General features: G+C 41.2%; 1 protein-coding gene across 1 annotated transcript in view; it reads right to left on the bottom strand.

Annotated features, from left to right (window-relative positions):
* Positions 1–13,750, bottom strand: part of PCNX2 (pecanex 2) — a 300,964-nt gene that overhangs the window by 140,000 nt on the left and 147,214 nt on the right. Inside the window, exon 19 of the mRNA XM_039248833.1 lies at positions 12,888–13,038. Coding sequence (XP_039104764.1) covers positions 12,888–13,038 — 151 coding nt within the window. The remainder of the gene's footprint in view (positions 1–12,887; positions 13,039–13,750) is intronic.

Raw genomic sequence — 13,750 nt, 5'->3', positions numbered from 1 at the left:
CACAGTGCAATTCCTCTCTCAGAAGGTTTGCCCCAGGGTGACGCCATGCTGCCCAGTGCTTCCCCGGCCTTCTGCGCAGTCCCTGGCCCGGGATAGGGCTTATCGTTATTTTTGAATGACTCTCAAAGAAATACAAGGTGGTGAAGAGCCACATTCAGGAATCAGAATATTAAGATTCATATTTTTCAAAGAATAAGATTTTTAGTGGCTTTTGACTTTGGGTCATGCCAGGAAAATTATTTTTCTCTTCCCAACCAAGATTATATAACTTGACCTATATTTTCTGGCAGTGATCTTCTGGTTCTTTCTTTCTTCTTTTCCTCCTTAAAAAAAATTTTTTTTTAATCTTTAATCCATCTGGAATTTCATCTGATACAAAGTCTAACTCAATTTTTTAAAATGTTTAGCTCATTTTCCCAAAACTTCCCACTGATTTTTTTTATTAATTCAATGGGAATAAAAATGCATCCTTCACATCTCCTCAGAGGGATAGAGAAGTTCTCGGGAGAATCAATGCAATAATGTGCTTTCTCCTCTTGATAGAAAGGTCCTCTGCTAATACAAAACCATAGTATTTAAAACTAAAACACTATTGAAATCATTTATTAATTTTTCACATGAAGAAGGTTAGGTCAAAATTTTTCATGCGAAAAGCATTAAGAGCAGCTTTCCAATGTGCTCACTTTGACACAGGAGGGAAGATATTTCTTGTTAGAATAGCCATCTTGTCAAGAGCAAGGATTTTGCTCTTAATAATTTTTGCACTCTCAACACCAAACACTGTGTCTCATACAAAGCAGGCACTCAATGAATGTCTAATTTGCAAAACTGGAATTTCTCCCCTAAGCGAAGTGTGATTTGTATGTTTTAAAGCGATCTTGTAACCTGCAAGGAGTATGCACTTGTAAGGAATGTGTAAGCTGCAAGATCGCTTTAAAACACCATTTCTGTTTCTCCACTGTTTCTCCCCATGTATTTTCCTATCTTAGAGCATTCTGTGGGTTAAGCACTTCAGAGAAGACCCCAGTGGATGCACAACAGGCAGACTGAGGCAGCACTCATCACAGCGGCCTCACCCACTGCAGCTGAGAACTGACGTCATTCTTCCCAATGGCCTGATTCTGCCCTTCTATGCACATTGGGCCACAACAGCCCAAAGCCGCCACATTCCATCCCTCATATATCATATACATATTTAGACCTCTTGATTTTTAGTGTTAGTGTTTTTACACTTCTCCAATTACTGGTCATTCATTTTATTTCCACATTGTTTTGAGGTATCCGCAGTGTAGGAGAACCCCACTGAGCGCTTGGGTAAACACCCTGTGGCTTGCTGGAAAGCTGAGGTTGGCACCTGACCATTGAGCTCTGTCCCCAAACCCTCTCCTCCCTACTGCTTGCCAGCATTGGCCTGTGCTTCTCCAAGCCTCCTGTAGCCTCACTCCCCTTTGAGCAGAGGTAACTGGATTCAGCTTTCCTTTATTTCCTGCAGCAGTATGAACCTGGTTTCGCTGCCAGTCCCCCGCAGCCCCCTCCAGACTGACACAGAAACCTAAGTTCCCCAGTTGACTAGGAGACCAGAGTGGGAGAGTGCGAAGAAGCAGTGCCTGGCGGGGGGGGGGGGGGGGGGGGGGGAAGAAGGTACATGAAAAGAATAACAACAGACGGAATAATTAATAAGGCAGACTTCCCACTGACAGGCTATTTTTTTTGACACATCCGCTCTAAGCCATTCCATTGGTGTTTGGAATGCACTGTCCTATGGAAGCATGATAGCAAATGGGACTACTACTCAGCCAACACTAGCTCAGCTCATGCTCCAAACTATTTCAGTCACTTTGAACCAACGAGGCTTTGAAGGGGTTTCCAGGTCTCTCACTACCACCTGATGTTAGCAACTTTCTATGTGAGGCGAAAAAAGGAGGAGGTAAGAAATATATTCCTCTTCCCAGAGCTGCAGCATCTGCTTATCCCATATACAAAGATGAGACGTTCCCAAAGACCCCAACACAGTCGTTATGTTTTGAAGTCAAACAATGCCTGTCATGCCACAAAGGATTTTTACACGGATTATTGGGTTTGATTTAATCACCATGGAAATTCTGTGAACTTGGTCATTCAGGCAGTACTATCACCTGTTGACAAAAATTTCAAAACCACTGAACATATATATCCAGATTATAAAGGGCCACCAACTACCTAGCACAATGGATGAAATGAGGCACAAAGCAAGGTGCAAAATGATTGAATTTAACTCCAGGGAACAGGAGGAGGTATCTACGCTTACTGAATACATTCTGCCTGCCAACAGCTATGCCAATACTCTACACTTACTATCTTGATTAATTTCATCCCCCAACAAATCTTTCTTGTAGGAACCCAATGATTAACAACAAAGTTGAATCATGATGTGTAAGCACAATTAGTATGTGATGGAGCCAAAATTGGACCCCATTCTCTGGGCCATGACACTTTCATTTCCTCCTTAACTTTCCAAGAGCTTCTCACAGGGGAGATCCGGTCACATGTAAAGGTCCAAGGTTCAGCTTTAAAGGCATCAGACTTTCCAACGGCAGCAGCAGAAGCTGGGAGACATGAGACGTTACCTTGGAATTCTTACAGAAACATTTGCATCCTTAGTTGGACACAATACAAACTAAACCCATCAGTACAAAGTGCAAAGTAGAATGGAAAGCTTTGAGATGTACAAAGGCTCAGAAAGCTTCCTTCCCATGCACCCTTTCCTCCTGAGGGACTGGAGGATCTGCTTCATTCACAAAGACGGAGGAAACAAAGAACAATTGGAGCAGGTTCCAGGAGGGAGTCTGGGGAAAAGGGAAGTGATAGATCATTGCAGATTTGCCTGTATGGAACACTGAATGGAGAGATATTTTCCATAGCTATTAAAAGGGCTAGCAAGTAGAAAAACAGAAATCTGAACAAGAAAGAAAAGGTAATCCTGGAATACTACTGGACTAAAAGTGAACAGCAGTAGACTTAGTAGAAAAACAAAAACCAAAGTCCTGAATATTTGTTCAAAGGGTATTAAAACCATACTGTGAAGAATGAAAAAGGGGAAATGTTAATGTACGAGGGAAGATAAGAGAGAGGAATCTTTATTCGGAACAGAAGTCAGTAGACAGGCAAATCTGAAATATCAAGAAACAGCAGAACATGCGCCTCACTTTGAAAAATTATGGTAAAGATCAAAAGAACTACCTAAAGGATAGAAAGGAATTTTTCATGGAGAGGGAGACTCAGACATGGCAAAATGTTGATGAGAGTCTGCTGCCTTTCATTACAACATGTACTATTTGATTTTTTAATCTAGGTATTACTTTGATATAAATGCAAAATACATTTTAAAAAAAGCAACATCTTTCAGAATCAGGTCTCCCACATGTCAGAGCCAGTCTATCGGAAAATCCACAGGCAAGATTTGCTAAAGTGCAAAGTCTCATTTAAGAGTGACAAAAATTAGGACTCATTTGTGGGTTAGTTTCATTAGAGTGATTTTTTTTTAATTACAGTTCCAGTGAGGTTCTCAACTGGTCTTGCTTATAATTTCTATCATCTTTTGGATAAAAGTGGCTCTGACATGTGGGAGACCTGATTCTGAAAGATGTTGCTCTTTTTAATGTATTTTGCATTTATATCAAAGTAATACCCAGATTAAAAAATCAAATAGTACATGTTGTAATGAAAAGCAGCAGACTCTCATCAACATTTATTTATTTGTTCTAGTACATCCAAAAATTGCAGCTGAAGCTTTTTAGCCCACCATTTATTTTTTTGCGGAGGAATCCTTCAAACCAGCCTTTACCTTACAAGGCTTTTTCCTGTCAGCCAACAGGAAAGTCTTCTTTCAATAAATTTACAGAGCACGGATCATTCATCTGTTCCTTCAGCCAATATTGTTGAATATCTACTATGCACCAGAGATTAGTTCAACACTTAGTTCTAGATTCACACGTTTTCCATTTTATATATTATGTCCAAGCAGTTGGAAAAACTTAACCAATGAATAGTTGTAACCTTTTCACTTAGGGTTGGGTGTTCCTGCAAGGCTGAACATAGGGCTGACCCCACATCGCTGTGTGTGTAGTAATCATGGCTCTTGCTTAATAGGTCAGATACTCTTTGATTACAGAACCCACATCTTAGTCATCCTGTCTTACTGGTTCACAGGCTTGGTGTCATGTAGGAACTCAGTAATTCAGTTTTTAATGAACAGTATATTCATAAGCATTTTCTGAGTGAATAAATAACAAGTGAATGTCAATAATGGAATTATTCTTTATCTCAATCACTTTTAACCCCATTAAAACCCACTTTTACAGTAAGAGTATGGTCATCAAATCAGAGTACTTCAATTTTTCTTAAACACTTAAGAGCCAAGAAAGATAATACTAGGGAAATTGCTTCTTGGAGGACCATATAAAATTATCACCCAGCTCCGTTATTTCTTTTCTAAATGACAGGATTCCTTTTGAAAGTTCTGAGATAAAACAAATTTTTTGGCTTCTTAAATTTTTATTTTATTTTATTTTTAAATATTTTTATTTATTTCTAGGAGAGAGAGAGAGAGACAGTGTGAGCAGGGGAGGGTCAGAGAGAGAGGGAGACACAGACTCTGAAATAGGCTCCAGGCTCCGAGCTGTCAGTCAGCACAGAGCCCGATGCGGGGCTCAAACCCACGAACCGCGAGATCATGACCTAAGCGAAAGTCGGACGCTTAACCGACTAAGCCACCCAGGCGCCCCTCCAGTTAGCATACAGTGTTATATTAGTTTCAGGTGTACAATATAGTGATTCAACACACTCACACATCACCCTGTGCTCATCACAACAAGTGCCCTCCTTAATCCCCATCACCTATTTCACCCATCCCCCACCCACCTCCCCTCTGGTGACCATCAGTTTGTTTTCCAACCTGAAGAGTCTGTTTCTTGATTTGTCTCTCTCTCTTTTTTTTCCTCATTTGTTTTGCTTCCTAAATTCCACATATGAATGAAATCATGGTATTTGTCTTCCTCTGACAGACTTATTTCACTTAACATAATACTCTCTAGATCCATCCATGTCATTGCAGATGGAAAGATTTCATTCCTTTTTATAGCTGAATAATATTGCATTAGATAGATAGATAGATACATAGATAGATAGATAGATAGATAGACAGACAATGGAATATTATTCAGCCATAAAAAGGAATGAAATATATTATATATATATCCATTTATCTATAGGTAGGTACTTGGGCTAATTCCATAATTTGGTTATTGTAAATAATGCTGATATAAACATAGGGGTGCATGTATCCCTTTGAATTAGTGTTTTTGTATTCTTTGGAATAAATACGCAGTAGTGTGACTGCTGGACCTAGGACAGTTCTATTTTTAACTTTTTGAGGAACCTCCATACTGTTTTCCACATTGGCTGTACCAGTTTGCATTCCCACCAACAGTGCACAAGTGTTTCTTTTCCTCCATATCCTTGCCAACACCTGTTGTTTCTTCTGTTTTTGATTTTAGCCATTGTGACAGGTGCGAAGTGATAGCTCATTGTGGTTTTGATTTGCATTTTCTTGATGATAATCGATGCTGAGTATCTGTTGGCCATCTGTATGTCTTCCTTGGAGAAATTATCTGTTCATGTTTTTTCCCTATTTTTTAATTGTATTATTCTGACTTGGGTGTTAAGTTTTATAAGTTCTCTATATATTTTGCATACTAACCCTATATCAGATTCATTATTTACAAATATCTTCTCCCATTCCCTAGGTTTGCCCTTCAGTTTTGTTGGTTGTTTCTTTCACTGTACAGAAGATTTTTATTTTGATGTGGTCCCAATAGTTTAGTTTTGCTTTTGGTTCTCCTGCCTGTGGAAACCTATGTAAAAAAAGTTCCTATGACAGATGTCAAAGAGGTTACTGCCTGGGTTCTCTTCCAGGATTTTAATGATTTCAGGTCCCACCTGTAGGTAGGTCTTTATTCCAATATGAATTTATTTTTCTCTATGGTGTAAGAAAATGGTCCAGTTTCTTCCTTTTGCATGTAGCTGTCCAGTTTTCCCAACACCCTTTGTTGAAGAGACTGTCTTTTTTGCCATTTGATATTCTGTCCTGCTTTGTCAAAGATTAATTGACGATATAATTATAGGTTTATTTCTGGGTTTTCTATTCTGGTCTAGTGATCTGTGTGTCTATTTTCGTGCCAGTACCATGCTGCTTTGATGATTACAACTTTGTCACATAACTTGAAGTCCAGAATTGTGATGCCTCCAACTCTGCTTTTCCTTTTCAAGGTTGCTTTGGCTATTCAAGGTCTTTTGTGGTTCCATACAAATTTCAGACTTATTTGTTTTAAATTCTGTGAAAAATGCTGGTGGTATTTTGATAGGGATTGCATTAAATGTATAGATTGCTTTGGGGAGTATAGACAGCTTAAAATTATTTGTTCTTCCTATCCATGAGCATGAGATGCCTTCCCATTTCTTTGTGTCTTCTTGAATTTCTTTCATCAGTGTTTTATAGTTTCAGAGTACAGGCCTTTCACCTCTTTTGTTAGGTTTATTCCTAGGTATCTTATTATTTTTGGTGCAATTATAAATGGGATTGTTTTTCTTAATTTCTCTTCTGCAGCTTCATTATTAGTGTATACAAATGTGACAGATTTCTGTATACCAATTTTGTATAATTGCAACTTTACTGAATTAGTTGATCAGTTCTAGCCATTTTTGGGGGTCTTTCTGGTTTTGTGTATATAGTATAATGTTATCTTCAAATAGTAAAAGTTTACTTCTTCCTCGTCAATGTGAATGCCTTTTATTTCTTTGTGCTATCTGATTGCACAGGACTTCCACTACTATGTTAATTAAACATGTTGACAGTGGCCATTATTCCTGACCTTAGGGGAAAAACTTTCAGTTCCATCCATTAAGGATGATATTAGCTGTGGGTTTTTTTTTTTCCATAAATGGCCTTTATTATAGTGAGCTATGTTCCCTCTAACCCTATTTTGTTGAGTTTTATCATGAATGGATGTTGTACTTTGTCAAATGCTTTTGCTGTGTCTACTGAAATGACCATATGGTTCTTATCCTTTCTCTTACTAATGTGATGTAGCACATTGATCAATTTGCGAATATTGAACCACATTGGAATAAATCCCACTTAACCATGGTGAATGACTTTTTTTAATGTATTGTTGAATTTGGTTTGCTAGTATTTTGTTGAGGATTTTTGCATGTATGTTTATCAGGGATATTGGCTTATAGTTCTCTTTTTTATCTAGTTTTGCTATCAGGGTAATGCTGGCTTCCTAGAATGCATTTGGAAGTTTTCCTTCTTTTTCTATTTTTTTGGGATAGTTTGAGAAGAATGGTTATGAACTCTTCTTTAAATGTTTGGTAGAAATCACCTATGAAGCCATCTGGTCCTAAACTTCTGCTTGTTGGGAGTTTTTTGATTCCTGATTCAATTTACTTACTGGTTATAGGTCTGTTCAAATTTTCTATCTTTCTGTTTCAATTTTGGTAGTTTTTTGTTTCTAGGTTGTCCAATTTGTTGGTATATAGTTTTTCACAATATTCTCTTATTATTATTATTTGTATTTCTGTGGTATTGGTTGTTATTTTCCCTCTCTCATTTGTGACTTTGAGTCCTTGCTCTTTTTCTCATGTTAAGTCTGCTTAGAGGATTATAAATTTTATTGATTTTTGTTTTCAAAGAACCAGGTCCTAGTTTCACTGATCTGCTCGTGTGTGTGTGTGTGTGTGTGTGTGTGTGTGTGTGTGTCTGTGTTTAGTTTCTATATCATTTCTTTCTGCTTTAACCTTAATTATTTCCTCCCTTCTGCTTGTTTTAAGTTTTGTTTGTTGTCCTTTTTCTAGCCCTTTCAGGTGTAAGGGTATGTTATCTATTTGAGAGGTTTCTTGCTTCTCGAGGTAGGCCTGTATTGCTATAAAGTTGCCTCTTAGAACCACTTTTGCTGTATCTCAGAGATTTCGGACCATTGTGTTTTCATTTTCATTTGTTTCCAGGTACTTTTTAATTTCTTTTTTTTTTTAATGTTTTTATTTATTTCTAGGAGAGAGAGAGCGAGACAGCGTGAGCAGGGGAGGGTCAGAGAGAGAGGGAGTCACAGACTGAAACAGGCTCCAGGCTCCGAGCTGGCAGTCAGCACAGAGCCCGACGCGGGGCTCGAACACACAAACCGCGAGATCATGACCTAAGTGAAAGTCAGACGCTTAACCGACTAAGCCACCCAGGCGCCCCGGTACTTTTTAATTTCTTCTTTGATTTGGTTGACCCATTCGTTATTTTGTAGCATGTTACTTAACCTCTATGTATTTGTAGTCTTTCCAAATTATTTCTTGTGGTTGACTCCTAGTTGTATGGCGTTGTGTCAGAAAAGATATGCGGTAGGACTTCAATCTCCCTGAATTTGTTGAGGCTGGTTTTGTGGGCTAATATATGATCTATTCTGGAGGATGCTCTGTGTGCACTTGAAAAGAATGTGTATTCTGCTGGTTTAGGATGAGATGTTCTGAATATACCTGTTAAATCCATCTGCTCGAGCATGTCATTCAAAACCATTGTTCCCTTGTTGATGTCCTATTTAAATGATCTGTCCCTTGTTGTAAGTAGGGTGTTGAAGTCCCCTACTACTATTGTGTTATTACTGATTAGTTCCTTTATGTTTGTTATTAACTGTTTTTATGGAGTTGGGTGCTCCTAGGTTGGGTGTGTAAATATTTACAATTGGTATATCTTCTTGTTGGATTGTCCCCTTTATGATGATATAATGTCCTTCTCTGTCTCTTGTTGCAGTCTTATTTTTAAAGTCTATTTTGCCCAATGTAAGTATTGCTACTCTGGCTTTCTTTTGACATCCATTTATAAGACAGATGTTTCTTCACCTCCTCACTTTCAATCTTCAGGTGTCTTTTGGTCTAAAATGGGGTCTCCTGTCAGCAGCAGTCAGACGGGGCTTGTTTTTTTTTATCCATTCTGTCACCATAGATAGACAAAAAATCTATGTCTTTTGATGACAAAATAGCATTGCGTCTATTTACGTTCAAATAAGTTATAGAAAGACCTGTATTTATTGCCATTAGATAAGACAAACTTTCAAACAGATCCAACTTCTGACTCTTTTACCACAGTGGCCAATCAATGAAGTCACTTGTCTGGAATGACCATCATAATTCAGAATAATTTGTTTTATTTTCTAAAAATACAATGCTCCTTAAACATTCGGTCTGAGAAGCTCCATGCTTGACTAATATGATGTCATCTGTAGTGCTGTCTGCTCTGTTATCTTGTTATTTTCAGCACATTCACTTAGATTAGCGGGGGATCAAGGAGGGAAAAACCCAACCTCACATACTCATTAATATGTCAGTTACAGCCACATCACCACCGTGGCTCAAGTGATAAAATTTTATTCTTTTAGCTCAAATATTGGCGAAACATCTTGTTGGGGCCAATATGGGATAAAGTTTACTTAAATTAGTCTCCAAAGGAAAGGACCGAATTGGAGCAAAACTACATTTCCACTTACAGTCTTCAACTTGAGCTGCAGTCTGAATTTTATATCAAAATTTATGTTGCATCTCCAAGTAATTCTATATGTCAAGTAAAATCGTGTATCAGAGGTATGCGGAAAGGCAAGTAAGTGGAGAGAGAATATACACAGCAAGATTGGAGTTTGTTCTAGCAAAAAGAAAGCTGATGATATCTAAATGCAGTTCAGCTCAGGAAACACACCTCTGTACCCAGCACCCCAGGGAGCAGTGAAGGGCCAGCACGTGCAAGCAGGCATATTGTTCATAGTCACTGCAGAGAATGCTATGGAAAGGCAGTTCACGGGAGCAACCGGGAAGTTAGTCAGCTCCAGATGGTCCAGGAGGACTTCTGGAGGGATTGATTTTTAAGTTGAATTATGTATTTATTTTGAGACTCAGAGAGAGAGAGAGAGAGCAGGATGGGCAAAGAGAGATGGAGGGAAAGAGAGATTCCCAAGCAGGGTCCTCATTGTCAGTGCTGAGCCCAATATGGGGCTCGAACCACCAACAGTGAGCTCATGACCTGAGTTGAAATCAGGAGTCAGATGCTCAACCAACTGAGCCACCAAAGTGTCCCTGGAAGGACTGATTTTTATACAGAGACCTGAAAGATGACTGAGTGGCATGAGTCCAGCGATGCCTGAAAAAGTCTCAAAGGCACAGGGAACAGCAAAGAGGACAGCCAGAGAATGGGGTGTATTTGAGACACCAGGAGAATGCCCAGAATTCAACTGGGACAAGTCTGCTTCAACCCAGAGATGAAAGCGTCCCAGAGCTGGCATTAGACCACGGCACGTTGGATTTCACAGGAACTACCACAGCAACGTGGCTGGCCCTGCTGGGCAACTCTGATGGCACCAACATGTTGTCTCTGGGCCACATACGAACTGCTCATGATCAGCCTGCTGGACCGAGAGTTGCCGGGGTAGCAGACAGAGCACCGGGCTGGAGTAAGATGCCCTGGGTTCTTTCTGGTCACTCATTGGCCACAGACCTGCTGGGACCCAAGTTATGTCCCTTGACTTCTGTGGGCTTCAGTTTCCTCCTAGGTAAAGCCTGGGATGGGCTTATACAAACTCTGAGATGGGGGCAGTACATACACCTCATCTCACATGCCACTTCAATGTCTGCCGCTGGCCCAGTTTTAGGCTTGTTCTCAGCGACGTCCGCCACGGGATTAGGGGACTCCAGTGGTATGCAACCGACCTGCTCGCCCTGTCTGCTCTAACTTCTCTTCCAGTAATAATACTCTTGGATCCAATGAGAAGATTTGAGCACGGTTTTCACATTCAAAGGTATACGGTTCATCTGAATTTCCTGTGCGTGTTTTCTTGTTAGTAGAAGGAATAAAGACTGAAAGACCTAAAAGGCAGGAGGCCAGGAAGAAGAGGCAAGGAAACTCAGGATCTGGATGATACCAAAATGAGTAATAGCTTTTCAACGAGTTCATACCAACATATTTTAAATATTTGGATTTTCCTTCTAACACACATAATTTTGAAATGCAATCTGTTCTTCATTATATGCCTAATTTGTCAAGTCTATTACTCTTGGCTTGATTTCAGGTGGCTTATAAACAGCTAATGCAGGCAAGGGAGAAATACCCACAGAGCCTCTGCCTGAGCCTGTGCTAGCAGAAGTGAGCCCCCCGCCCCCTGTACAGGACAGAGGCCCAGGCTCACCTGTTCACTTGCCCCTCAAAGAGGAGACATCAACATACAAACACGTTTGCATTACTTGGGCTTGAATCATGTACTGAAAAGATCATGAAGGGGCACCTGAGTGGCTCAGTCGGTTAGGCATCCAACTTCAGCTCAGGTCATGATCTCACGGTCCATGGGTTTGAGCCCCACATCAGGCTCTGTGCTGACAGCTCAGAGCCTGGAGCCTGCTTCAGATTCTGTGTCTCCTTCTCTCTCTCTCTCTGCCCCTCCTCAACTTGTGCATACACTCTCCCTCTCTCTCTCTCTCTCTCTCTCAAAAGTAAATAAACTTTAAAGAAAAGGTCATGCAGGTTTAAAACACTATGCATTTAAGTAGTACCCAGAATTGAACAGAACATTTAAAAATATGTGTGTGTGTGTGTGTGTGTGTGTGTGTGTGTATAACACAAATATATTAAACTTGACCTTATGCTAGCTGCCCCTGTTGCAGGTTGGGAAAAGCAAATCTCTAAGGGCAGAGTGGTCGGGTGACCTTCTCCACCTTCTAAACCCTATACGCGCAGCAGACCCATGATGCCATATTTCTCCACTAAACAATCTACAATTTTCCTGCTCCAGCTGTTCCAGATTCAGGCAGCTCCACACACCTACGCAGAGCTGTTCCTTGAAGAAATGGTCTTGACAGCGTTTAAAGTGATTCTTTCGCTTCTTCATTTTGAAATTATTTTGCCCCCTTTCCCTTTGTCACCCGAGTCTACCAAAGTTACTGCTAACTAATCTGGTGAGTCTGATGCATCCCTGCAAGTCAGCAAATCTTGGTGCCCCTCACATTCCCCTGTACCTGGACAGGATGACAACCAGATATCTCCCTCTACAACAGAAACATTACGATGTGCTACACCGTTCTGTGCAGAATGAGCAGCACCAGCTAGTTATAAGCTACAGCTATAATCCGTGACCCTGAACTTCAATGTGTCTGAAGAGGGGGATAAGTCCAATCCTTAGACCATCTGTTGGATCACCAACAAAGGAAGAGCTACCAGAGAAATTCCTGAGAGACTTCTGATCTAGAAGCTACTAACACTGCCGGGATGATCAGTCTATTACATGATCATGACCGGAAACAGTCCCGAGAACCGCTGAGTCAACCCAGTATGGGTCTGGGTCTAGGTGAGCAAATCAGGTGAAGCAAAATTCAGGGTTCAGTGGTCCTAAAGACTCAGCAGTTTGAGCTACACCCCTGCCCCACCTCCACCCCAAACACTTTGTGGAGGAAGGGAGGGCAGTCAAGTGATCTTCTTCCTGGTCCCCGGTCAGCATAAGCTGGAACAGCATAATCTTCAAGGCTGAATAATACAAATTAATGTTCCCCAGTACTAATAACCGCGTGCTATTTTTATAAAACACAGTTGTAATTCACTCCCCTTCAACTTTCTTGCTCTGGGAGTGATGCTGCATACTCCAAGGTACACGCTCTCTTTTTTTTTTTTTTAACTGTGGTAAAATAGATATAATGTAACATCTACCATTGTAACCATCCTTAAGCGTAAGGTCCTGTGGCATTCGGCACATTCACATTAGTTGTGCATCTCCGCTGTAAAGGACCTACCACTACGTCATTTTTTTTTTTTAATCAAGGGGTAGATTACTGACCTGTCACTTCGCGTTGCTGATACTCTTTGTTTTTAAGAACGGGGTGTGAGATCCACATCCACGGATGGTGCTTGCGGAGCTGAGGGAGCACGTAATGGGTCACAAACCCCACCGAGCCAGCCAGGGCAAACAGCACAACACTGAGAAACGGCTGTGACACGAGAGGGCAAATGTCATGGGTTAGCCTCGCGGGACAGGGGAGGGGTGTCCATGAATGACACCCAACACTGCCATTCTTCCCCTTTTCCTCCTAAGAGAATAGAGAGGCAACCCCAGCGCTTGTTTCTGAAAATGTCTCCCATACAAACACCCCATGTATCGGGGGCCCCTAAGGGAGCACTGGAGAGCTGGTCTACGAAGTTCAGAGGCCAAGGGGACTCCGCCCTTTAGACTTCGTTACTGCTGTTTTTAAAAGAGGCGGAAGTAACAAACGTAGCTGGCAGACTCCCCTGTTGGAAGGGGGGCTCCTCAGTGGTAGCACTTCCATAAGGAGACAGTGACTGTCTGGTGGAACCTCAAGCCAGAAACCCCATTGCAGCTCTCCACTTTCGTTTCTCTACCTGACAGCCATGTGCCCAAACTCCTTTTGGCTCGGGGGCCCCTGGCCCCCTCCTGATATGGCAATGCCTCCAGTCCTGCACCCGGTAGGAAGCCGTCAGGCTGCCCTACCACAACGGGGTTCAAGGACATGGGCTGTTACGCTAGCAAACTATACAGCTCCCCAGACGCGGGAGGTCAAGGGATGAAACCCTTGAGCCCAATCTGCAGTGTGAACCAAATCTCATCTGGGATGTAACTCTTCGCGGCACAGTAGATACGGTCCTTAAACCTCTCAGCCAGTGTCGTGTTTTCCTCTCCCGGCT

The sequence above is a fragment of the Hyaena hyaena genome, unplaced genomic scaffold (assembly GCF_003009895.1).
Source record: "Hyaena hyaena isolate Hyena2069 unplaced genomic scaffold, ASM300989v1 scaffold_319, whole genome shotgun sequence".
In the NCBI taxonomy this organism is placed as follows: Eukaryota; Metazoa; Chordata; class Mammalia; order Carnivora; family Hyaenidae; genus Hyaena; species Hyaena hyaena.
The sequence above is the reverse complement of the archived record's forward strand: the minus strand, read 5'-3'. Positions and strand labels throughout refer to the sequence as shown.